The 25,749-nt window shown below is 46.2% G+C and overlaps 1 protein-coding gene across 4 annotated transcripts in view; it reads left to right on the top strand.

The window, feature by feature from the left end:
• mef2ca (myocyte enhancer factor 2ca) overlaps positions 1-22,256 on the top strand; it is a 30,568-nt gene extending 8,312 nt beyond the window's left edge. For 2 of the 4 annotated variants that reach the window (XM_020465439.2, XM_031808905.1), the window contains exons 2-9: positions 5,061-5,231; positions 7,970-8,173; positions 16,745-16,888; positions 16,982-17,234; positions 17,341-17,519; positions 17,923-18,052; positions 18,679-18,814; positions 18,930-22,256. In XM_020465439.2, coding sequence (XP_020321028.2) covers positions 5,178-5,231; positions 7,970-8,173; positions 16,745-16,888; positions 16,982-17,234; positions 17,341-17,519; positions 17,923-18,052; positions 18,679-18,814; positions 18,930-19,266 — 1,437 coding nt within the window. In that variant the 5' untranslated portion in view covers positions 5,061-5,177 and the 3' untranslated portion in view covers positions 19,267-22,256. Of the gene's footprint in view, positions 1-5,060; positions 5,232-7,969; positions 8,174-16,744; positions 16,889-16,981; positions 17,235-17,340; positions 17,520-17,922; positions 18,053-18,678; positions 18,819-18,929 lie in introns of those variants that run through there. The other 2 variants (XM_031808906.1, XM_020465440.2) reach the window with 2 other exon arrangements.
• The last annotated feature ends 3,493 nt before the right edge of the window (positions 22,257-25,749 follow it).

The raw sequence follows: 25,749 nt of genomic DNA, 5'->3' as shown, positions 1-25,749 counted from the left end.
ACCTACTCTGCGTCTCACTAAGACACGGCAGTTGGAACCAAAAATCTCACATTTTGACTCATCAGGCCAAAGGACAGATTTCTACCGGTCTAATGTCCGTTGCTCGTGTTTTTGTTGGCCCAAGCAAGTCTCTTCTTCTTATTGGTGTCCTTTAGTAGTGGTTTCTTTACACAACTCAACCATGTTTGCCTGATTCACGCAGTCTCCTCTGAACAGTTGATGTTGAGATGTGTCTGTTACTTGATCTCTGTGAAGCATTTATTTGGGCTGCAATTTCTGAGGCTGGTAACTCTAATGAACTTATCCTCTGCAGCAGAGGTAACTCTGGGTTTTCCTTTCCTGTGGCGGTCCTCATGAGAGCCAGTTTCATCATAGCCCTTGATGGTTTTTGCGACTGCATTTGAAGAAACTTTGAAAGTTCTTGATTGACTGACCCTTCATGTCTTAAAGTAATGATGGACTGTCATTCTCTTTGTTCTCTTTGCTTATTTGAGCTTTTTCTTGCCATAATATGGACTTGGTCTTTTACCAAATATACCACCCCTACCTTGTCACAAAACAACTGATTGGCTCAAACACATTAAGAAGGAAAGAAATTCCACAAATTCACTTTTAACAAGGCACACCTGTTAATTGAAATGCATTCCATGTGACTACTTCATGAAGCTGGTTGAGAGAATGCCAGTGGGAAAATCTGTCATCAAGGCCAAAATTGGCTACTCTATTTTGATTTGACACTTTTTTGGTTACTACATGATTCCATATGTGTTATTTCATAGTTTTGATGTCCTCACTATTATTCTACAATGTAGAAAATAGCAAAAATAAAGAAAAACTGAGTAGGTCTGTCCAAACTTCTGAACGACACTGTATATAAATATATATATATATTTATTTTTTTACAAATCGACACTTAAGAGTCAAATAGCAATAAATTATTATCCAAAAATAAGATTGAGATATGTCACTGTATAGATGTTTTCACCCGTAACAGACACACACACACACACACACACACACACACACACACACACACACACACACACACACACACACGTTCACACACAGTACATCACTGGGGTCGAGCTCCCTGCCATCCAGGGCACTTATACTAGGCGGTGTATGAGGAAGGCCTGGAAAATTACCAATGACTTTAGCCACCCCAGCAATGGACTGTTCACCCCACTACCGTTTGGTTAACGGTACCGGAGCATCATGTCTCGGACCAACAGGCTCTGAGACAGCTTCTGCCTCCAAGCAATAAGACTGTTGAACTGCTAACCGATGGCTGCTCAATCCCATCCACAGACTATCTGCACTGACTTTATACACAATCTCACGTCTCTATCCACACATTCACATACTTAAACTATCACTCTGGCACACACACACACACATACACATACACATACACATACACACACATACACACACACACATACACATACACAAACACACACACACACACACACACATACACACATACTAACGCTGCTATTCATGATTATTTATCCCTCTGCCTAGTCGCTTCTGGTCACTTTTACCCCTGCCTACAGTCGGAAGTTTACATACACTTAGGTTGGAGTCATTAAAACTTTTTTTTCAACCCCTCCATACATTTCTTGTTAACAAACTTTAGGACATTTACTTTGTGCATGACACAAGTCATTTTTCAAATATAATTCACAGTATCACAATTCCAGTGGGTCAGAAGTTTACATACACTAAGTTGACTGTGTCTTTAAACAGCTTGGAAAATTCCAGAAAATTAAGTCATGGCTTTAGAAGCTTCTGATAGGCTAATTTACATCATTTGAGTCAATTGGAGGTGTACCTGTGGATGTATTTCAAGGCCTACCTTCAAACTCAGTGACTCTTTGCTTGACATCATGAGAAAATCAAAAGAAATCAGCCAAGACCTGGCGCCTGAAGGTACCACGTTCATCTGTACAAACAATAGTACGCAAGTATAAACACCATGGGACCACATCGCCGTCATACCGCCCAGGAAGGAGACGCGTTCTGTCTCCTAGAGATGAACGTACTTGTGAAGATGCTGGAGGAAACCGGTACAAAATGATCTTTATCTTCAGTAAAACGAGTCCTATATCGACATAACCTGAAAGGCCGCTCAGCAAGGAAGAAGCCACTACTCCAAAACCACCATAAAAAGCCAGACTACTGTTTGCAACTGCACACGGGGACAAATATCGTGCTTTTTGGAGAAATGTCCTCTGGTCTGATGAAACAAAAATATAACTTTTTGCCCATAATGACCATCGTTATGTTTGGAGGATAAAGGGAGAGGCTTGCAAGCTGAAGAACACCATCCCAACCGTGAAGCACGGGGGTGACAGTATCATGTTGTGGGGGTGCTTTGCTGCAGGAGGGACTGGTGCACTTCACAAAATAGATGGCATCATGAGGGAGGACAATTATGTGAATATATTAAAGCAACTTCTAAAGACATCAAACAGGAAGTTAAAGATTGGTCGCAAATGGGTCTTCCAAATGGCCCCAAGCATACTTCCAAAGTTGTGGCAAAATGGCTTAAGGGCAACAAAGTCAAGGTATTGGAGTGTCCATCACAAAGCCATCACAAAGCCCTCATTCCTATAGAAACTTTGTGGGCAGAACTGAAAAAGCGTGTGTGAGCATGAAGGCCTACAAACCTGACTCAGTTACACCAGCTCTGTCAGGAGGAATGGGCCAAAATTCACCCAACTTATTGTGGGAAACTTGTGGAAGGCTACCCGAAACGTTTCACCCAAGTTAAACAATTTAAAGGCAATGCTACCAAATACTAATTGAGTGTTTGTACACTTCTGACCCACTGGGAATGTGATGAAAGAAATAAAAGCTGAAAGAAATAATTCTCTCTGTTATTATTCTGACATTTCACATTCTTAAAATAAAGTGGTGATCCTAACTGACCTCTGACAGGGAATTGTTACTAGGATTAAATGTCAGGAATTGTGAAAAGCTGACTTTAAATGTATTTGGCTAAGGTGTATGTAAACTTCCGACTTCAACTGTACATATTATCTCAACCTCCACCTTATCCCTGCACGTTGATACGGTATCCGATATTGGCCTTATATTTAGCTTGCGTTGTGTTTTTGTTGTTGGTCTTGTGGGCTTTTATTTTGATCTGACGCGGTATTGTTTCTATGCCTTTGTTTAAGATAATATTTATATTGTCCTACTTCTGATACTGAACTCTGCATTGTTGAGGAATAACTAACAAGTTACTGTATGGTTTTACAGTTGTTGTTTACAGCCTTGATGAATAAACCTTGATTTGATTTATTCACCACGTGACAGAATACAATGGCAGTAAACCATACATTGAAATGCTCACTTACTGAACTCTATAGAAATAGGATCTTTTTTTTTTTAAAGGCATGGAAACAAACAACACCAGGTCAGATAAAAAACCCATGTGTAGGGATACAGTGGAAGTTGAAGCACAATAATATACACTGAGTGTACAAAACATTAGGAAACCATGCTCTTTCCATGATATTGACTGACCAGGTGAATCCAGGTGAAAGGTATGATCGCTTATTGATGTCACTTGTTATTAAGTCCACTTCAGGCTGTGTAGATGAGGAGACGGGTTCAACAAACATCTTTTAAAAGTCTTGAGACAGTTGAGTCATGGATTGTGTATGTGTGCCATTCAGAGGGTAAAGACAAAATATTGAAGTGCCTTTTGATTGGCGGTATGGTAGCAGGTGGCTGGCGCACCGGTTTGAGTGTGTCACAAACTGCTGAGTTGTTCACACAGTTTCCCCGTGTGTATCAAGAATGGTCCACCACCCAAAGGACATCCAGCCGACTTGACACGACTGTGGGAAGCATTGGAGTCAACATGGGCCAGCATCCCTGTGGAACGCTTTGGAACACCTTGTTTACTCCATGACCCGGCGAATTGAGGCTGTTCTGGGGGCAAAAGAAGGGGGTGCAACTTATTATTGTTTGGTACACTCAGTGTATACATGTAGTGTTCCCTTTGAAATATACTGGATCTCCCTCCACTTCTTCAGTGTTCTTGTCTTCTTTTCTCTCGTTCTCTCTGTTTCCCCATGAGAGAGACAGAGGCCTGATTAACACAAGGAGGGATGGAGGAATGAAGGAGGGAATATAGCACATACTCCCCTCAGAGGATACAGGGCCTTCTCTCTGTCTCTCTCACTCTCTCTCTCTCTCTCTCTCTCTCACACTCTCTCTCTCTCTCTCTGTCTCTCTCTCTCTCTGTCTCTGTCTCTCTTTCTGTCTCTGTCTCTCTGTCTGTCTCTCTCTCACTCTCTCTGTCTCTCTCTCACTCTCTGTCTCTCTCTCTCTCTCTCTCTCTCTGTCTGTCTCTGTCTCTCTCTCACTCTCTGTCTCTCTCACTCTCTGTCTCTCTGTCTCTCTCGCTCTCTCTCTGTCTCTCTCGCTCTGTCTCTCGCTCTGTCTCTGTCTCTGTCTCTCTCTCTCTCTCTCTCTCATTCCCCCGTAGTTATTATATACTGTACGTCAATAGGTTATGATAGCGGTAAGAGTAAGGGGCTGAAGTTAGGTGCCAAGGTAAAAGCTCAAGGTCAGGGGTCATGGATTAGGGACGGGGATTGGTGGGTTACTCTAAACTCCTCCGAGACCCTCCGATAAACCCAGGTGGATTAGGGGTGCGTGTGCGTGACACGCGGTGACTTAGTGTTACACAACAAGCTGTGGACTGAATCCTTCAGATCCTCTGGGGCAAGACACACAAGGCATAGTTAACAGGTGTCAACAACGGGACTCTTCAGCTAGAGGTTGTACCCTGCTGGATTTGTGTTGGGATGGGGCATCTCTCTGGTTGTCAGTTAGATGTCATGCTTTGAGTTGTGTGGCAGAGATGTATGTCTTCATCAGTGAGTGATTTTCCTCTCTCAGGTCAAGCTGTTTGGATGATCAAGTCTTCAGTTTGACACAAACATAGTTGAACCATAGTCTCTACGACTGCTCAACAACTACTACTGTGTGTGTGTGTTTGACAACATTTGAACTGATTTCTTTCTCTATTTCTGTTTAAGGAGCGAAGGCCAGAGGAATTGAGAGGAGACAAAAATAAAAGAGAATACTGCTGTGAGGATTGAGACGAGAAGGAGAACAGGACTTTTGGGGACAGGAGAGAAAGAGAAGGAGTGAAGATGGGGAGGAAAAAGATCCAGATAGCACGGATTATGGATGAACGCAACAGACAGGTAAATGAACACACACACACACTCTTAAGCTTGTGCTTAATCGTGTGTGAGCTTACTCATAACCCCCAACCCTCCCACGCCCGCAGACAACTAGGTGGGCAGGAAGCAGAGACAGATGCATTGTGTGTGTGTGTGTGTGTGTGGTGTGTGTGTGTGTGTGTGTGTGTGTGTAGTGGGGGAGTGGTTCCTCTCTTCCTGTTATGACAGGAAATGCACTAACATGTGCTTCCTGACCCCTAGAGCTCGAATGACCTCCCTGTTCTCTCTGTTCTCAGTGTGTGTGTGTGTTTGCATGAGATTACCAGTCCTTCCAGATTTCTTCCCTAGTGTCCTGACAGGGACATTGGATCTTCCACATATTCTGTTGTGAACACATAGGCCTTCAGCGTACATGTAATACATTTCACCTACATAATGCCTTCCCCTCTCTCCCTCTCCCTTTCTATCGATCTCTCCCTCTCTCCCTTTCTATCGATCTCTCCCTCTCTCCCTTTCTATCGATCTCTCCCTCTCTCCCTTTCTATCGATCTCTCCCTCTCTCCCTTTCTATCGATCTCTCCCTCTCTCCCTTTCTATCGATCTCTCCCTCTCTCCCTTTCTATCGATCTCTCCCTCTCTCCCTTTCTATCGATCTCTCCCTCTCTCCCTTTCTATCGATCTCTCCCTTTCTATCGATCTCTCCCTCTCTCCCTTTCTATCGATCTCTCCCTCTCTCCCTTTCTATCGATCTCTCCCTCTCTCCCTTTCTATCGATCTCTCCCTCTCTCCCTTTCTATCGATCTCTCCCTTTCTATCGATCTCTCCCTCTCTCCCTTTCTATCGATCTCTCCCTCTCTCCCTCTCCCTTTCTATCGATCTCTCCCTCTCTCCCTTTCTATCGATCTCTCCCTCTCTCCCTTTCTATCGATCTCTCCCTCTCTCCCTCTCCCTTTCTATCGATCTCTCCCTCTCCCTTTCTATCGATCTCTCCCTCTCTCCCTTTCTATCGATCTCTCCCTCTCTCCCTTTCTATCGATCTCTCCCTCTCTCCCTCTCCCTTTCTATCGATCTCTCTCTCTCCCTTTCTATCAATCTCTCCCTCTCTCCCTTTCTATCAATCTCTCCCTCTCTCCCTTTCTATCAATCTCTCCCTCTCTCCCTCTCCCTTTCTATCGATCTCTCCCTCTCTCCCTTTCTATCTATCTCTCCCTCTCCCTTTCTATCGATCTCTCCCTCTCTCCCTTTCTATCAATCTCTCCCTCTCTCCCTCTCCCTTTCTATCAATCTCTCCCTCTCTCCCTTTCTATCAATCTCTCCCTCTCTCCCTTTCTATCAATCTCTCCCTCTCTCCCTTTCTATCAATCTCTCCCTCTCCCTTTCTATCGATCTCTCCCTCTCTCCCTTTCTATCTATCTCTCCCTCTCCCTTTCTATCGATCTCTCCCTCTCTCCCTTTCTATCGATCTCTCCCTCTCTCCCTTTCTATCAATCTCTCCCTCTCTCCCTTTCTATCAATCTCTCCCTCTCTCCCTTTCTATCAATCTCTCCCTCTCTCCCTCTCCCTTTCTATCGATCTCTCCCTCTCCCTTTCTATCAATCTCTCCCTCTCCCTTTCTATCGATCTCTCCCTCTCTCCCTTTCTATCGATCTCTCCCTCTCTCCCTTTCTATCGATCTCTCCCTCTCTCCCTTTCTATCGATCTCTCCCTCTCTCCCTTTCTATCTATCTCTCCCTCTCCCTTTCTATCTATCTCTCCCTCTCCCTTTCTATCGATCTCTCCCTCTCCCTTTTCCTTTCTATCTCTCCCTTTTCCTTTCTATCTCTCCCTTTTCCTTTCTATCTCTCCCTTTTCCTTTCTCTCTCCCTTTTCCTTTCTATCTCTCCCTTTTCCTTTCTATCTCTCCCTTTTCCTTTCTATCTCTCCCTTTTCCTTTCTCTCTCCCTTTTCCTTTCTATCTATCCCTCCCTCTCTCCCTCTCTCTTTATATCAATCTCTCCCTCTCTCCCTTTCCCTTTCTATCTCTCCCTTTCTATCAATATCTCCCTTTCTATCAATATCTCCCTTTCTATCAATCTCTCCCTTTCTATCAATCTCTCCCTTTCTATCAATCTCTCCCTTTCTATCAATCTCTCCCTTTCTATCAATCTCTCCCTTTCTATCAATCTCTCCCTTTCTATCTATCTCTCCCTCTCTCCCTCTCTCCCTCTACCTTTCTATCTATCTCTCCCTTTCTATCTATCTCTCCCTCTCTCCCACTAACTTTCTATCTATCTCCCTTTCTATCTCTCCCTCCCTCTCTCCCTCTCTCTTTATATCAATCTCTCCCTCTCTCCCTTTCCCTTTCTATCTCTCCCTTTCTATCAATATCTCCCTTTCTATCAATATCTCCCTTTCTATCAATATCTCCCTTTCTATCAATATCTCCCTTTCTATCAATCTCTCCCTTTCTATCAATCTCTACCTTTCTATCTATCTCTCCCTTTCTATCTATCTCTCCCTCTCTCCCACTAACTTTCTATCTATCTCCCTTTCTATCTCTCCCTCTCTCCCACTACCTTTATATCTATCTCCCTCTCTCCCTCTACCTTTCTATCTATCTCTCTCCCTCTCCCTTTCTATCTATCTCTCCCTCTCTCCCTCTCCCCTTCTATCTATCTCTACCTCTCTCCCTCTACCTTTCTATCTATCTCTCCCCCCTCCCTCTCTCCCTCTACCTTTCTATCCATCTTTCCCTTCTCCCACTCGTTCTTCATCTCCAGGTGACGTTCACCAAGAGGAAGTTTGGCCTGATGAAGAAGGCGTACGAGCTGAGCGTGCTGTGTGACTGTGAGATCGCCCTCATCATCTTCAACAGCACCAACAAGCTGTTCCAGTACGCCAGCACCGACATGGACAAGGTGCTGCTCAAGTACACCGAGTACAACGAGCCTCACGAGAGCAGGACCAACTCTGACATCGTGGAGGTGGGTCCCACACAGTTTATTTGCAGACTGATTCACGAACATGGTTTCCCAGGTCTAATAGCAGATTAGATATCTGATTATAAGTACATTGAATTAACAGTGGAATTCAGCTAGTCTGATGGTATTTTGTGACATTCGGTACTCAGGCCGTGTGTGTGTGTGTGTGTGTGTGTGTGTGTGTGTGTTGGGCTCGTGGCCCACGGCTCAGGGAGGCTAACGTGTGCAGGTCTGAGTCGGCCAGCCTGGAGTTACTTAACGATGTTAAGGAACAAGGTGTCCCCTCACAAACACACACACACGTCCAACATCCCCATTCAACCCTCTTCAGGGCCACCCAGCGGACCATGGTCCATGTGACAGAGGTTAGGGAGGTTTTAGGGATCAGAGCTCACAGGACAGGTGTGTTGGATTCCGGCTCTGGAACGTTGGCAGGAATCTGCGCCGGCTTGGAGGAGAGTTGGTGTGGTCTTATATAGGATCCTGTTAAAGAGGGGGAGAAGGAGAGAGAGAGAACAGAGAGATCAGTGAAAGATGTGCGTTCCCACACAGGCCATGAGCCTCCCATTGGGAGTAGTGGGAAAACCGAGCTTGGTAGAGTTTTGGTAGAGTGCAGAAGGGGGTGGGGATGTTAAATGTGTGGGAATGGGGACTTCTAGCACTGCAGAAAGCTGGGGGGGGGGATATGCAGCTCAGTTTTGGGACTATCCCATGTGTTCCATTGTACACCAGGCAAACTAAATCCACCAAGCACAGCTAAAATACTCCACAGAGTTTCACATTTGAGCCCGATCTGGAGGTTGTGTTGACGTGTCAGTGTTGTATAACGTGGTGTTTTGCCTGATAGCTGATGTTGTAACGTGGTGTGAAGGTGAGTCAGGTCTCCCTCTTCACCTGTCCTCCACGAGGCCACCTCATGGTTAGTCTGCCAGCCCCGACAGGAGCAGCATATCATTTACTGTTAATCTACTGTAATCTACCATAATCCCATCACACTCAATTACTGTAATCTCAATGTGCTCCTTCTAATCCCTCTCACTAAGCGTCAACTCTCCTCTCCCTTCATCTCTTCTCCCCATCCCTCCTCTCTTTCCTCCCCCTCCCTCTCTTCCTGGCTGACCTGGTCACCTATAGTCTATAGTCTATCTCCTGGGGACAAATAAATGAGGATGGATATTTCCCTCCTCTTTCTGTCTCAGTTCCCTTTCCTTCTCTCTCTCCTCTCTCACTTTCAAGCCACTCTATCGCTCCCTCACCCCTTCTCCTCCTTTCACCCTCTATGCCAAGCCACTCTATCGCTCCCTCACCCCATCTCCTTTCTCCCTCTATGCCAAGCCACTCTATCGCTCCCTCACCCCTTCTCCTCCTTTCTCCCTCTATGCCAAGCCACTCTATCGCTCCCTCACCCCTTCTCCTCCTTTCACCCTCTATGCCAAGCCACTCTATCGCTCCCTCACCCCTTCTCCTCCTTTCACCCTCTATGCCAAGCCACTCTATCGCTCCCTCACCCCTTCTCCTCCTTTCACCCTCTATGCCAAGCCACTCTATCGCTCCCTCACCCCTTCTCCTCCTTTCACCCTCTATGCCAAGCCACTCTATCGCTCCCTCACCCCTTCTCCTCCTTTCTCCCTCTATGCCAAGCCACTCTATCGCTCCCTCACCCCTTCTCCTCCTTTCACCCTCTATGCCAAGCCACTCTATCGCTCCCTCACCCCTTCTCCTCCTTTCTCCCTCTATGCCAAGCCACTCTATCGCTCCCTCACCCCTTCTCCTCCTTTCTCCCTCTATGCCAAGCCACTCTATCGCTCCCTCACCCCTTCTCCTTTCTCCCTCTATGCCAAGCCACTCTATCGCTCCCTCACCCCTTCTCCTCCTTTCACCCTCTATGCCAAGCCACTCTATCGCTCCCTCACCCCTTCTCCTTTCACCCTCTATGCCAAGCCACTCTATCGCTCCCTCACCCCTTCTCCTTTCATCCTCTATGCCAAGCCACTCTATCGCTCCCTCACCCCTTCTCCTCCTTTCTCCCTCTATGCCAAGCCACTCTATCGCTCCCTCACCCCTTCTCCTCCTTTCACCCTCTATGCCAAGCCACTCTATCGCTCCCTCACCCCTTCTCCTTTCTCCCTCTATGCCAAGCCACTCTATCGCTCCCTCACCCCTTCTCCTTTCACCCTCTATGCCAAGCCACTCTATCGCTCCCTCACCCCTTCTCCTCCTTTCACCCTCTATGCCAAGCCACTCTATCGCTCCCTCACCCCTTCTCCCCCTTTCACCCTCTATGCCAATTTATTCCCTTCCAGATTGTTTGTGTTCCGTCTACCTATCAGCCTCTCTCGATTTCCCCCCCTCTTCCTTGACCTTTTCTGTCCCTGTCCCTCCGTCTCTCGTGCGCCAGTGTGTTTGGTTAGTTCAGTCTTGGCAGGGCCAGTCATTCTAACTGGTTTCCAGCTCTCTTACCACAGAGTTGATAGAGTCACTGTGACTTCACGCACATGCATGCCAGTGCATTCCTGTGCTCTGTTTGTGTGTGTGTGTCTGTTGTTGGTGCGCTTAAATGTTTTCACCTGCAAATATGCTGCTGTCCACACGGCTCACACCACAGACACAGAGCGCGACAATCTAGAGACAGACGACCAAAGCGAAACAGAGATGACCCCGACTCAGTCTTTTTACTGGAGTGTGTCCTGTCCATAAATTGGTCGTGACTTTCAGTATACTATAACAACATACGGGTGTATTTCTCAGCATCTCACACAGCTCCTGTGCTTTGTGTTGGTAAAAAAAAACTCATGACCTAGCTGTGAAACCTTGTGAACCGTAGAACTATCTGCCTGACAGGAATGGAGCAGAATAGAGTCTCCTTTGTCCGGGTTTCTTTCCCTAATAATGAGGGGGAGGTGTGTGTGTGTGTGTGTGTGTGTGTGTGTGTTGGAGCTTGCTGGATTTGTTGCTCGTGGATCAGGATCATGGCTATAAATAACGGAGAACTTCTGCATTCCTCACCCCCTTTTCTACCAACCCTATTTCGCTTCATTCTGTGGTGTGTGTGTGTGTGTCGCAGATTGAAAACAGCTGAAGCTCTCAGCGAGGCTCGTCAAAAAGAACACACAAAACACACACACAGTCCCAGTGGTTACTCCAGCTCTCTTTGTGTAGTCAATTCCTTCCTGTTAAATGCCTGGAAACCAGCAGCAGGCTAAAAATAGACGACTGCCGCTAAGAATAGCCTCTCTGGGATGTGCGTATGAGTGTATGTGTGTATGTGTGTGTGTGTTGTATGTGTGTGTGTGTGTCTTGGCGGGCTGGCAGACATGAGGAGAAATAGAGGGGTCGTGTAACTTGGTCAAAAAAACTTTAGATTTCATCTCATTTTAACATTCTGTCATAAATAGCACATGTCCAACTTCATAAAAAAACAAGTTTTCCCATCTCAAGAGTTTATATAAAAAATGAGAATAACTACAGTAAGTACCTATTATGTTCCAAATAAAGTAACAGGGTTGACTGTAACAGGGTTGACTGTAACAGGGTTGACTGTAACAGGGTTGTCCGTAACAGGGTTGTCCGTAACAGGGTTGACTGTAACAGGGTTGTCCGTAACAGGGTTGTCCGTAACAGGGTTGACTGTAACAGGGTTGACTGTAACAGGGTTGACCGTAACAGGGTTGACCGTAACAGGGTTGACTGTAACAGGGTTGACTGTAACAGGGTTGACTGTAACAGGGTTGACTGTAACAGGGTTGACTGTAACAGGGTTGACTGTAACAGGGTTGACCGTAACAGGGTTGACTGTAACAGGGTTGACTGTAACAGGGTTGACTGTAACAGGGTTGACTGTAACAGGGTTGTCTGTAACAGGGTTGACTGTAACAGGGTTGACTGTAACAGGGTTGACTGTAACAGGGTTGACCGTAACAGGGTTGACTGTAACAGGGTTGACTGTAACAGGGTTGACTGTAACAGGGTTGACTGTAACAGGGTTGACTGTAACAGGGTTGACCGTAACAGGGTTGACTGTAACAGGGTTGACTGTAACAGGGTTGACTGTAACAGGGTTGACTGTAACAGGGTTGACTGTAACAGGGTTGACCGTAACAGGGTTGACTGTAACAGGGTTGACTGTAACAGGGTTGACTGTAACAGGGTTGACTGTAACAGGGTTGACTGTAACAGGGTTGACCGTAACAGGGTTGACTGTAACAGGGTTGACTGTAACAGGGTTGACTGTAACAGGGTTGACTGTAACAGGGTTGTCTGTAACAGGGTTGTCCGTAACAGGGTTGACTGTAACAGGGTTGACTGTAACAGGATTGACCGTAACAGGGTTGACCGTAACAGGGTTGACTGTTACAGGGTTGACTGTAACAGGGTTGACCGTAACAGGGTTGACCGTAACAGGGTTGACCGTAACAGGGTTGACTGTAACAGGGTTGACCGTAACAGGGTTGACCGTAACAGGGTTGACCGTAACAGGGTTGACCGTAACAGGGTTGACTGTAACAGGGTTGACCGTAACAGGGTTGACTGTAACAGGGTTGACCGTAACAGGGTTGACCGTAACAGGGTTGACTGTAACAGGGTTGACCGTAACAGTGTTGACTGTAACAGGGTTGACCGTAACAGGGTTGACCGTAACAGGGTTGACTGTAACAGGGTTGACCGTAACAGGGTTGACTGTAACAGGGTTGACCGTAACAGGGTTGACTGTAACAGGGTTGACCATTTCATCTTAAATCATGTTTGTTGTGTGCAATTGAATGGAAGCTTCACAATACATTTGAAAAAAATTAAATTGCCAAAGATGTTTTGCCTGTCTATCTATGAGTAAGAGGGTTGAAGTGTTTTCCAACGCAAAACAACAGAAAATTACAAAAAAAGAGTCAAACCAGCTCACCTGCTTTCTACATTATGATTTGACTATTTATTAGATGTTCAATGTTTCTTTAGATGTAAAAAATAAATTTAAAAAAAGGAATCTTTTCACCATATTAATACGAGAGTTCAGTTCACGTAAAAGGGTTGACCTTAAACTGAGGGGACAGACGCAAATGAATCACTCTGAAATAAAGGATCATCTTCATGAATAACTTTGTCAAAGCAACAAAATAACTAGGACTTTACAATGAAGGTGAAAACCAGTGCAGTCAAAAACTCGATTTCCCCGCGTCTTATATTCATCTCCACACTGTGAAGTTGGAATAATCCTGTGAAAATGACCATCTTTTATTGTAAGAGCTGTTTTGAAAAGACAATGTCAGCCTGTTTTGGTGGGATGGAGTTGTGGCCTGCCCGGTGACAGGCAGGTCGTTATCAATGAAACTCCACAATACGGTGCCGAGCATTTGATTTGGCTGCTGAGGGGCAAGGAGACCACCAGCTCGGCTAAAACCAGTGACAAATAAGTGCTATTTTCAAAATGAAAGTTAGATAAAAGCTATAAGTATTTGGTTTTAACATCATCACCTCTTAATTAAACATCATATTCAGAACTGCGCATTTCTGATTATTCCACCTTTAACTCTACCATCGGAGTTATACAACCATTCTTTGCATTCTTTGATCAGTGCACATCAATTGATCATGTCATTTCAGACACGTGAGGGTAGCCTATCACTTTGACATATAACTAGCTAGCTAGCTAAGCAAACAACATGTGTCATTTAGCTTCGTCAGAGATGAGGCTTTTGGAAAGCGCTTGACATCGGCAAGTCCTCGCCCTGGTAAAGTTGCCGGTCAGACTCCTGTCATCACCGCTATAGTCAGCAGCATACCACCCTGCATCCCACTGCTGGATTGCTCCTGAAGCTCAGCAGGGTTGGTCCTGGTCGCTCCCTAGATGGGAGACCAGATGCTGCTGGAAGTGGTGTTGGAGGGCCAGTAGGAGGCACTCTTTCCTCAGGTCAATTTTTTTTTTATCCCAATGCCCCAGGGCAGTGATTGGGGACATTGCCCTGTGTAGGGTGCCGTCTTTCAGATGGGACGTTAAACGGGTGTCCTGACTCTCTGTGGTCACTAAAGATCCCTTGGCACTTATCGTAAGAGTAGGGGTGTTAACCCCTGGTGCCATGGCTAAATTCCCAATCTGGCCCTCAAACCATCACGGTCACCTAATAATCCCCAGTTTACAATTGGCTCATTCATCCCCTTCCTCTCCCCTGTAACTATTCCCCAGGTCGTTGCTGTAAATGAGAATGTGTTCTCAGTCAATTTATCTGGTAAAATAAATGTAAAAATAGATGGCAGGCAAGTCAAACAATATTTACATATAGCCATCTAGTTTATCCCCTGAAAGTTGGCTTGTTAACTAGTTATTATTGACGTGATCTGTCATCAGCTAGCCAATAGTGAGAGATGTCATCAGGCCGCCCTCGCGTGTCTGAAATGACACGATCAGTTACTTGCCGATGATCGAGCAACGTTTCTTTCATGGAATGATGGGAAATGTGTAGTTCTGACTATGGCCTTTGAGAGGTGATGATATTACAAACAAACACATTTATTGAACAATCCCTTGAAAAACGGCGCGCAGCAGGCAAATTGAACCGCTCTGCCACAAACGCTCCTGACCTCTCTGCCACGAACAGTTCGTCTTCAGTTTTCCCCTCCCCAGACCACTCCCAGGCAGTCATAGCAAAATTCTTTTTTTTATAAATTGCTTTTTGACCATTTTTATATCAAGTAATCAGAGGAAGTTACTTCATTGTTACCCAGAAATTATTTTATATTGAGATAAAAAATACAAATTTGGACCTTTAAGTGGGTTAAAATCTTTGTGTGAGTGTGTTGAGTGTGACTGCATGTGTGTGCGAGTGCGGTCGAAATGTCCTCCTGTTGGGTTAGGAGAGGTGAGATGTTGTGAGAGTTGCACGTCATGTTCCCTGGCACACGAAGAGCTGCCTTGCACTCTGTGCCCTTGTAATTATGGCACATGCCATAATTGATATGGAAGTGGTTGGGAGACCAGACCACCCATAGGGGAGAAAGAACAACAGGGAGTAGATGGAAAAAAACAGAGAGAGAGAGAGAGAGAGATTGAGGTGCTGTAATGGTTTTGACTTGAGGTTGTTTTTTTTGTTAGCAATGCCAGGTAGGTTGTACCTACCAGAGAAAATACTTATTTCTCCTTTTTGTTTGACAGGGAATGAGTTTAGGGTGGGTTGAAATGGAGGTAGGGTGTTCAGTGATCTCTCTCTCGCTCTCTGTTCGCTCTGTTTTACTTCTCTCTCTCTCTCTCTATCTATCTATCTATCTATCTATCTATCTATCTATCTCTCTCTCTCTCTCTCTCTCTCTCTCTCTCTCTCTCTCTCTCTCTCTCTCTCTCTCTCTCTCTCTCTCTCTATCTCTCTCTCTCTCCTCTCTCCTTCTCTTTTCTCTCCCTCCTTCTCTTCTCTCTCAGCTGTCTCCCCCCCTGAGCACCTATAGTCAGCTGTGCACTCAACCACCTACCGCATTCACCTCTCACACATGCACATACACGCACCTCTCACACAAAGACGCACCTCTCTCACCACGCACACACGCTGCTCTCAAGGTTACACATTACGGGCCTGTGTGTGCCAGGGCTGTGTTGAGCCCTAGTATGGAGAGTCATGCGTTCTGAAATACAGAGTACGAGTTCTTCACTTTCTTCTCTTTTCATGTGTGTACTGTCATATCATTTTTGTCTGGCTGATGTGTTATTTCGTCAGTCATGGGCATAGTGTGTGATTGTGGGGAGGTGAGGCGAGAGAGGTATGGGGGAGTGAGTAACAGAAGGGAAGTGAGGGGTGGGGGCAGGGAATGGGCATGAGAGAGACGGAGAGAAGGGACAGTGGGGGTGAGAGGGACGGGGAGTGTGGGGGGTGGGGACTGGGGTCGAGGGGTGCTCTGGCTGCCATAGAGGCAAAAAATAGCCATCTACGGCCATCCCTCGGGCACAGAACTGTGATTGGCTGCAGCCGGGCTCAGTCACTCCCCCTCCCCGTGTTGGCCAGTGACAGGTGGGCATGACTGGGCAATACGGTGTTGAGCCACAAAATGTGTTTTGTGTGTGTGATAGGGCAGTGTTAGGCCGTAACGTGCTGAGATACGACGAAGTTGAGACAAATTGCACACACACACACACACACACACACACACACACACTGGGCAAAAGCATCCCAGCTCCATGAACATTATCAGCAGTGATAAGAGAGGCTTGCTCTTTCCATTACCCCCCCCCCTAATTTTCTTCTCTCATCTCTTCAAATCACTGTCTACCACCCCTCCTCTTTCAGCCTCTCTCTCTCTCTCTGTTTCCTGTACTTTTTTCCTCTCACTTTGTCTCCTCTCCCTCTCTTCTCCAATCACACTGTAGTTCAATGAGACTATTTATCTAGCATGTGTTATAGCGCCTCTTGGTGGCAGTCAAGGGGGCTGCAACACTTCAGAGCTCTAGAGTAGCTGTTGTGGTTTAATCACTGACTCTCTTTTTTTGTAACAGTGGCATTAATAGACTCTCAAGCCATTTGCAGAGTATCATTAACATTTGTTCTCTCTCTCTCTCTCTCGTACTCTCTCTCTCACTCTCTATGTCTCTCTCTCTTTCAGACTCTACGAAAGAAGGGTCTAAATGGCTTTGACAGTCCCGACATCGAGGCAGACGACTCTGCTGGTCAGAGCCCCGAGTCAGAGGATAAATACCGCAAGATCAACGACGATATCGACCTCATGATCAGCAGACAGAGACTCTGTGTAAGTGCTAACTAGAATTGTGTGTGTGTGTGTCCACTCCTACCACTTCTCCATTTGCCTTGCTAACCCTGTCGTCTCTTTGTCTCTGTCCAGCAGGCTCTCCCCCCCTCTAACTACGACATGGTTGGCTCCATCCAGGGCCAAAATAACAGCGGACTACTCTACTCTCAACCTGGGGTGGGGGGTTCCTTAGGAAACCACAATCTGCCGCCCCTCTCACACACACACCCCGGGCTGCAGAGGAACAGCATGTCGCCTGGACCCCAACACACACACCGACCTCCCAGCGCTGGAAACGCAGGAGGGATGATGGTCTCGGAGCTGTCTAACGGCGTCTCTAACACTGGTGAGTTAACTATCGCGATGCACCCACATTTTTCATAGTGTGATGGTTTATGCAACTTGGGTAAAACAAGAAAAACTGACACTATTCTCCTCTGTCCGTCTCCTAGGTAATGGTAGCTATGGTAACCACCGTCACTCTCCGGGGCTGCTGTCTCCGGGATGTGTGGCCAAAGGCATGCAGGCCAAGACTCCGCCCCTGATGACCTCCATGACCCTGAGTGGTAACCGCAAGCCAGACCTCCGCACGCTGCTGCCCCCTGGCAACAAAAACAACATGCCCTCAGTTGTGAGTGATCTCCTCTTTCTCCATCTCTCTCTCTCTCGCTCTCTCTTTCTCCATCTCTCTCTCTCTCTTTCTCCATCTCTCTCTCTCTCTCCCTCTCTCTCTCTTTCTCCATCTCTCTCTCTCTTTCGTCCCCCCCCCCCCCAGACAGATGTCAAAACACTTACCTGACCCCTCTTGAACAGCTCCTCACACTCTAGCCCACACCTTACACTCAAACACTAATATGAGTTGTATTGCTTTTCAACGCTGCCAGTGTGAGGATTTTGACATGATGCTGGTAAGTGGTGTGACATCACACTAATGGACAAGATGTAGAAAGTTACACTGAATATGTGTTTGTATGTCTAGAAGGAAATGGAGATCCACATCAGTGTGTTACTGTTTGTTTGTTGTTTTCTTCCAGAACCAGAGAATAAATCACTCCCAGTCTGCCCAGTCTTTGGCTACTCCTGTGGTCTCCATAGCAACACCTACTCTGCCCGGGCAGGGTATGGGAGGGTACCCCTCTGCCCTCTCCACCTCCTATGGCACAGGTATGCAATCCTCTTCTTCTCTCTTCCTCCTCCTCTTCCTCCTCTCAAAATCACTGCACCGCATTAGGAATAGGAAGGCATTAGGAATAGGAAGGCATTGTGAATAGGAAGGCATTAGGAATAGGAAGGCATTGAGAATAGGAAGGCATTATGAATAGGAAGGCATTAGGAATAGGAAGGCATTGAGAATAGGAAGGCATTAGGAATAGGAAGGCATTGTGAATAGGAAGGCATTAGGAATAGGAAGGCATTAGGAATAGGAAGGCATTAGGAATAGGAAGGCATTAGGAATAGGAAGGCATTAGGAATAGGAAGGCATTAGGAATAGGAAGGCATTAGGAATAGGAAGGCATTGGGAATAGGAAGGCATTGGGAATAGGAAGGCTTTAGGAATAGGAAGGCATTAGGAATAGGAAGGCATTAGGAATAGGAAGGCATTAGGAATAGGAAGGCATTGGGAATAGGAAGGCATTAGGAATAGGAAGGCATTGGGAATAGGAAGGCATTAGGAATAGGAAGGCATTAGGAATAGGAAGGCATTAGGAATAGGAAGGCATTAGGAATAGGAAGGCATTTTCGATTTGCCCACAAGGTTTGCAACCTTTCTCCCCACTCCCCCTGTGTAGAGTACTCTCTGGGTGACCTGAGCTCTCTGTCAGGCTTCGGAGGGAACGGCTCTGGATCAGTTCACCTGGGATCAGTAACAGGCTGGCAGCAACAACAGCTACAGAACATGCAGCACTCAGCACTAGGACACATGGGGTGAGTGTGTGTGTTTGTGTCTGTTTGTCTCTGTGTGTCTTTTCCTCTGAGTGTGCTGGTGCTTGGGTAGTTCCTCTCCCTCTTTCTAACCACTATCGCTCCTCTCCTCCACCAGAAACCTTTGTCAGAACTCCAACCTCAACCTCCAGAATGTCCATCAGAACCTTCACATCAAGTCAGAGCCCGCCTCCCCGCCCAGAGATCGAGGCATCGGATTTGTCAGCGGAGGGATGGGGGCCGTGCCCCAGGGCTACCTAACAAATCAAGGCCCAGCCGAGGCAGGGCGGTCTCCTGGCGACAGCCTATCCAGCTGTGGGAGCTCATACGACGGCAGCGACCGCGAGGATCACCGCGGAAACGACAACTTCCTGCTGCGCCCGATGTCCAATCAGGATGAACGCCACAGCCCGTCCGTCAAACGCATGCGCCTATCAGAAGGCTGGGCTACATGATAAGGCCCGCCCCTGATGATTCACCGAGGTGGGGGGGCTTGTGTAGAGTTACCTTTAGTGTTTCCCTGACTATTATTAATCCTGTGTCCAAAACAGCACCCTGTTCCCTACATAGTGCTCTTGCCAAAAAGTAGTGCACTTTATAGAGAATAGGGTGTGATTTCAGATTTGGCCTATATTCTTCTTGTGCAGAGTGAGAGTGTTACACTATAACAGGGACATTATATACAGGAGTGTGTGTGTGTGTGTGTGTGTGGGGGGGGTTATAATAGAGACATAAACTGTGTCTCAAATGGTGCTCTATTGCCCATGTAGTGCGCTACCTTTGGCCAAAAGTAGTGCCACCGCATGGGACATAGGGACTTACTTGAGACGGCAGTGACATGCAAGGAGTGAGGGTTGATATGGAGTGGGGGGAGTCTGTGTGGGAGGGTGGGGGGGTTGCAATTTCTTGCGTTGTGTGTTTGTGAGGGAGGGAATAAGTCAATGAATATGTACACTATGTAAACTAACTAAGAAAAGGTTGAAGATGTCTGGTACTCTGTATGGCCAAGCTACTGGTGAGTTCAGTAATATACTAGGAGACACAAGGACAGGCACTGAGGAGTGGACACGTCACGGTGGATTTGTGTGCGTGTGGATGAGTGTCTACGTGTGTGAGTGTGTGCACACTGGTGTGTGTGTGTGTGTGTGTGTGCCATGTACTACCTAGGCCCAGTCTGCAGCTGGCTGACTAGCAGACAGACAGTGTTCACTACAACTCGTGCATGTTGCAGGTTCAACGTATTCATGTATATAACGAGGGAGGAGAGGCAGAGAAAGAGAGAGAACGGGACAGAGTGACAAAGGCAGGAAGAAAGAGAGAGATGGAGTGAGGGGGGGGGGGGACAGATGGAAGTGAAAGAGAGACAGAAAAGAAGAGAGCGACAGAGGGAGAAAGAGACAGCGAGAGGAGAGGGATAGGGGGAGAGAGGAAGAGAGACAGGGAGGAAGCCATTATGCAACAGGTTGCACAGAGCTGGAACAAAAAGAATAAGAAGTCATTCTAATATTCAAATTCTACGGCTGGAACCCGGGACAACTAGAATATCTCACTTGAAGTGAAGAAGCGTAGGAATCATAGTTCAATTCAGTCAAAATACTTTTTAAGAGCCATATGCTGGCCAATATAATCTGGATCGTATACAGTACGGTGTTACTCATCCAGATATACAATACAGTTTGCATTGTATAAGAAATGCTTCGTTTAGTCAATTGAGATTGAGCCAGTGTGTGTGTGTGCGCGTGTGTGTGTGTGTGTGAGAGAGAGAGAGTGTGTGAGATAGCCTTGCCTGTTTTAGCAGCCGGCGAGGCAAAGCCACGGGGAGGAAGGGGTGTGTGTGTGTGTGTGCGTGGGCGTGTGCGTGTGTGTGTGAGAGAGAGAGAGTGTGTGAGATAGCCTTGCCTGTTTTAGCAGCCGGCGAGGCAAAGCCACGGGGAGGAAGGGGTGTGTGTGTGCGTGGGCGTGTGCGTGTGTGTGTGTGAGAGAGAGAGAGTGTGTGAGATAGCCTTGCCTGTTTTAGCAGCCGGCGAGGCAAAGCCACGGGGAGGAAGGGGTGTGAGTTTAGACAGACAGAACTCCTAAAGCCATATTATAAGATGCTTTGCTGCACATACCAGTGGTTTCCTCTTTATAGTCTCCTGTTTTTTTAAAAGTATATTCCTTACCTAATTCTATAAAATAATTGTACGAATATTTTTTAAAACGTCTGTGACATTACGGATGCCTATAGTTCTATTTAAAAAATAATGACAACATTGTTCAAATCTAGATCAAACCTTGTTTTTCTTCACAGCGGGGGTTATTATGTAGCTGTGTGTAGGTGGACATATTTTCTATCCATCTCGAACATTCAGGGAAATGTTTAGTTAAACCTTCTCAACCTGCCAACGATGTTATGTTAGCCTGATAACACATTCTTTAGGAAGGGTTGCTTCGACACCCAGATCAATCCCTTGGACTAAAAACGCTAAATGGAGAATCTCCATTAAAGGTGTGTGTTAATCCAGGCCTCAATCGGCGTCTGGAAGATCTAATCTAAGGCTGCAGAGTCCGTGTATCGACAGAGAAATGGCTGAACTGCTGCCTCTCCTCCTGTCAGATATTATCACAAAAAACACATAGGAAAGCCACCTAGAAGCATAACTTCACCTAGAAGCATAACTTCACCTAGAAGCATAACTTCTGACTTTGAAAGTCACATTTGTTCCATTTTGCCAGGTTGCAATACAATACGATACTGACTGATGTCAGTAGACTACAAGAGGGCGGAGCCCCACAATGGGTTATAGACTAACCGACAGCCTGATGCTATCCCCTTCACCTAACTCATCAGAGCTACTGTTTTCCTTTTCTTTGTCTTCGATATTAGAATGATTTGCCTGTACTGCTCAAATCTGTCATTGTACCTCAAATGTACCCCACACATTTTCATAGCATGTTGGTTTCGAGTGGGATTCTGAGAATGTTGTGTAAATTCTATTAAATGAACAATAGGTCTACTCCATGCAAAACCCACTTTTTAACCATAGAATGTTAATGCTTTGTGAAAGAATTAGGACTTTACATCTCAATAATGTCCTTCTGTATCTATGTTAGGGTCCTCGGATGATCTGGCTATAATGCTCTATGTTGGATTCTGTTCTTTTAAATTGACTTTATACAACTGCATGGCCTTGGGTAGTGCACTCAGGGAGTGTGTGTCGTTAAGGCCTCCTAATCCAGACATGGACGTCTTTCTGAGGGGAAGGTTTGGGCGCGACAAGGCTCCAAGCGGCAGAAGCAGGCCTTTGTCGCCACTTGAAGACAACATGTTTCTCACTAAAGGAAGGGAGCAAATGTCTGTACTTCTTAGCCGACAGAAGTAAACATGTATTTTCCCGCACGGGCGATGAATTAAATGGTATTTTGCAGTCAAACTCAGTAAATATACAGGCTCTTTACTTTTAAACACGTCTCTGTGTGGTTTGTGTGACTCCTGTTTCTGTTCCTCCGCTTTGGCCACATTCTCCTCTCTGTTTCTCTCCTCCCTCTCTCTCTCTCTCTCTCTGTCTCTCTCTGTCTCTCTGTCTCTGTCTCTCTGTCTCTGACTCTCTGTCTCTCTCTGTCTCTCTGTGTCTCTGTCTCTGTTTCTGTCTCTCTCTGTCTCTCTCTCCGTCTCTCTCTCTCTCTGTGTCTCTGTCTCTCTCTCTCTGTCTCTCTGTCCATCTCTCTCTCTCTCTCTCTCTGTCTCTCTGTCTCTGTCTCTCTCTCTCTCTGTCTCTGTCTCTCTCTCTCTCTCTCTCTCTCTCTCTGTTTAGTTACTTATCCATTTGACTTGTGGTGAAAGGTAAAACTAAGGTCAATAACTATTTCTAATACTTTATCACTGGGTACACAAAGGTGTTTCATAAACTTGTCCTGTCAAGTGAAACTGGTTCTAGAGAAGGACCAAATAAAGACATATAAACATATAAACTGGTTCTAGAGAAGGACCAAACTTTAAGTCAAGTCTTTTAGACATATAAATACACTGGAAGACTAAATTATATAGGGTCAGAGGAGGCTGGTGGGAGGAGTTATAGGAGGACAGGCTCATTGTAATGGCTGGAGTGGCTTGAATGGAACAGAGTCCATACTGTTTTAGCCTAAATGATATAGGGTCAGAGGAGGCTGGTGGGAGGAGTTATAGGAGGACAGGCTCATTGTAATGGCTGGAGTGGCTTGAATGGAACAGAGTCCATATGTTTGATGCCGTTCCATTGATTCCATTCCAGCCACTACAATGAGCCTGCCCTCCTATAGCTCCTCCCACCAGCCTCCTTTGGTAAAACAATCTATAAACCAAACTGAAGAGTTTGTCGTGTGTGACAATCTGGCCTGTCTGGTTCCTGGTAGACACTGAGTGTACAAAATATAGCTTTTTCCGTGATATAGACTGACCAGGTGAATACAGGTGATTCCTTATTGATGTCACTTGTTCAATCCACTTCAGAGCCTCCATCCATCTCTACCAGGGACACAGGTTAGTGGACTCTGACTATGAGCCTTTTTTCAAACGCCTGACCCTGTTCAGATGACAGACACAGCAGAGCAGCATCACTCTGATCGTAACACAGTCAAAGACTGGACACACTGTCAGAGCTGATCTATTTCCCTGTGTAGGGAAAGTGGAGATACTTGGAGACCAGAGATAATGGGGAAGACAGACATGTAGACATGTAGCAGTGGACAGGGTAAGAGTTGGTGAGTTCAGTGCCATCACTGTGACAGAGAATGTGTCAGGGGTCTTGGCCTGGGCATCCCATAGTTCTGTCAGCAGACAGCAACTCAGACAGTCTGACCTGGCGATGACCGGTAGCCTTTATGAAGCTGTAGAGGGACGTCCTATGCTCTGCTACAGACCGGAGGACAAATAGAAAGGACAGGAGGAGTGGGCCTGGCTGCTAACAGACGGGGATGAGCGTGTTGGCTCCAAAAAACAACCACACACACACACGCGCGTCCTGCAGAGCCCGAGTGTGTGCCGTCTATGGAGAGAGAGAGAGAGAGAGAGACAGAGAGAGAGACAGAGAGACAGAGAGAGAGAGAGAGAGAGAGACAGAGAGAGACAGAGAGAGAGAGAGAGAACCCAGCGAGGAAACAGTCATTCCTCATGCAGGTACAGTACAGATATGTTGTTAATCACACCGATGGAATCATGCCCCAGTTCCACTTTGTAACGATCTGGTTCAAAGCCGGAAGATACATTTCCTTTTTATTTATTTTTTGCAAAGAAAGTGATTTGTCTCATCTCAATGTACTTGACGTCATTTTGAAATGACAGACTTTTACAGATAGGGCTATTTTTGACATTGATAACATTTCCCGACATTTTTTGTCTCTTTACTCTCAACAGCTGATGTGACTCTGGACCGTCATACAGTTCACTGTAGTTTGATGTTGCCTGACGATGGGAGGACAGTGAAACCAGGAGATGAGACGAGTGTCCCTGATAATCCACAGAGATTTCATGAGATTCAGGGGGTGTCCTGACGACACCTCTGGCAGGTGGAGGTGAACAAACTCCGGTTGTAGGGGTGGCCAGAGAGTCTGCTCAAAGGAAAGATATTGAAACGTACTCTCCAGAGAAGGTTTACTTACTGGTGTCTAAAATGTTTTGTTTTTTCAGCATGCCCTTATACCTCAGAGTATTGGGTGTATGTGGAGGTTGAGGAGAGGTGGGTCTCCTTTTACAAGTCCAGGGCTCTACATCTACACTTTCACTGACTTCTCTGAGAGAGAGAGAGAAGATCTACCCCCTGGTTGAAGTGAATGGAGAAGGCTTTGGGATCCAGGAGCTGAGATAAAGCCCGGGATGGGCGCTGGGGAGGGCAGAAATGATCTGGCAACTGGAGGGCTACTGGGTTCACATCCCCAAGACATCTCCCTACTGTTGGGCAAGGCCCTTAACCCCACAACATGCTTCCCATCCAGTGGAGATGCACTACAGCTTGACCCATAGAAGACACGTTTCTGTTGTTCGCTGTGACATGTGGACAAATACAGTTGTGTTGTCATTATTCTAAAATATTAAGGTACAAATGGACCCACATTCGGGGACAGGAAGCTCAACCTGGGGATGCTTTCTACTTGGTAAACCTGTAGAAGACACGTTTCTCTTGTTCGCTGTGACATGTGGACAAATACAGTTGTGTTGTCATTATTCTAAAATATTAAGGTACAAATGGACCCACATTCGGGGACAGGAAGCTCAACCTGGGGATGCTTTCTACTTGGTAAACCTGTAGAAGACACGTTTCTCTTGTTCGCTGTGACATGTGGACAAATACAGTTGTGTTGTCATTATTCTAAAATATTAAGGTACAAATGGACCCACATTCGGGGACAGGAAGCTCAACCTGGGGATGCTTTCTACTTGGTAAACCTGTGTGCTCTCTCCAGCCAATCACCATCATCAATACAGAAATGAAGTGCCACGGAAACATTTAAACCAGCAGCAGGACAGTGGAAATCGGTGGTCTTAAACCTTTGAAATTTGAATTGAACATAATTCATTCATTTAATAAAACATCTGGATGTAAAGTATTGGTACTGGATCTGAGTTTCACTCCAATGTCAGACCTGTCAGAGGAAACTGTTGCCCAATCCCATATCAGCGTAGGGGATGGTTCTCACTCTGACCAGCAGATGGAGACAAAACCCTAAGAACGGCACACGACTTCAGACCTTGAACATGAGTACATCCTAAGACTGATCGTCATTGACGGATACACTAGCTTGTGTGACTGCTGTAGTGCAATACAAGGTCAGATCACCTATTTGGCAGGAGAGGGAAAAAGATTATTCACATGGGGTCATTTAGTAACTCTACCTCCCCCTCTCTCTTCTCCCTCCATCTCTCTCCCTTGCCTCCCCCTCTCCGAGTGAAGCGTTGGCACCAATGAACCCATTGATGAACAGGC

This window comes from Oncorhynchus kisutch, linkage group LG29 (genome assembly GCF_002021735.2).
Source record: "Oncorhynchus kisutch isolate 150728-3 linkage group LG29, Okis_V2, whole genome shotgun sequence".
Classification (NCBI taxonomy): Eukaryota; Metazoa; Chordata; class Actinopteri; order Salmoniformes; family Salmonidae; genus Oncorhynchus; species Oncorhynchus kisutch.
The sequence above is the reverse complement of the archived record's forward strand: the minus strand, read 5'-3'. Positions and strand labels throughout refer to the sequence as shown.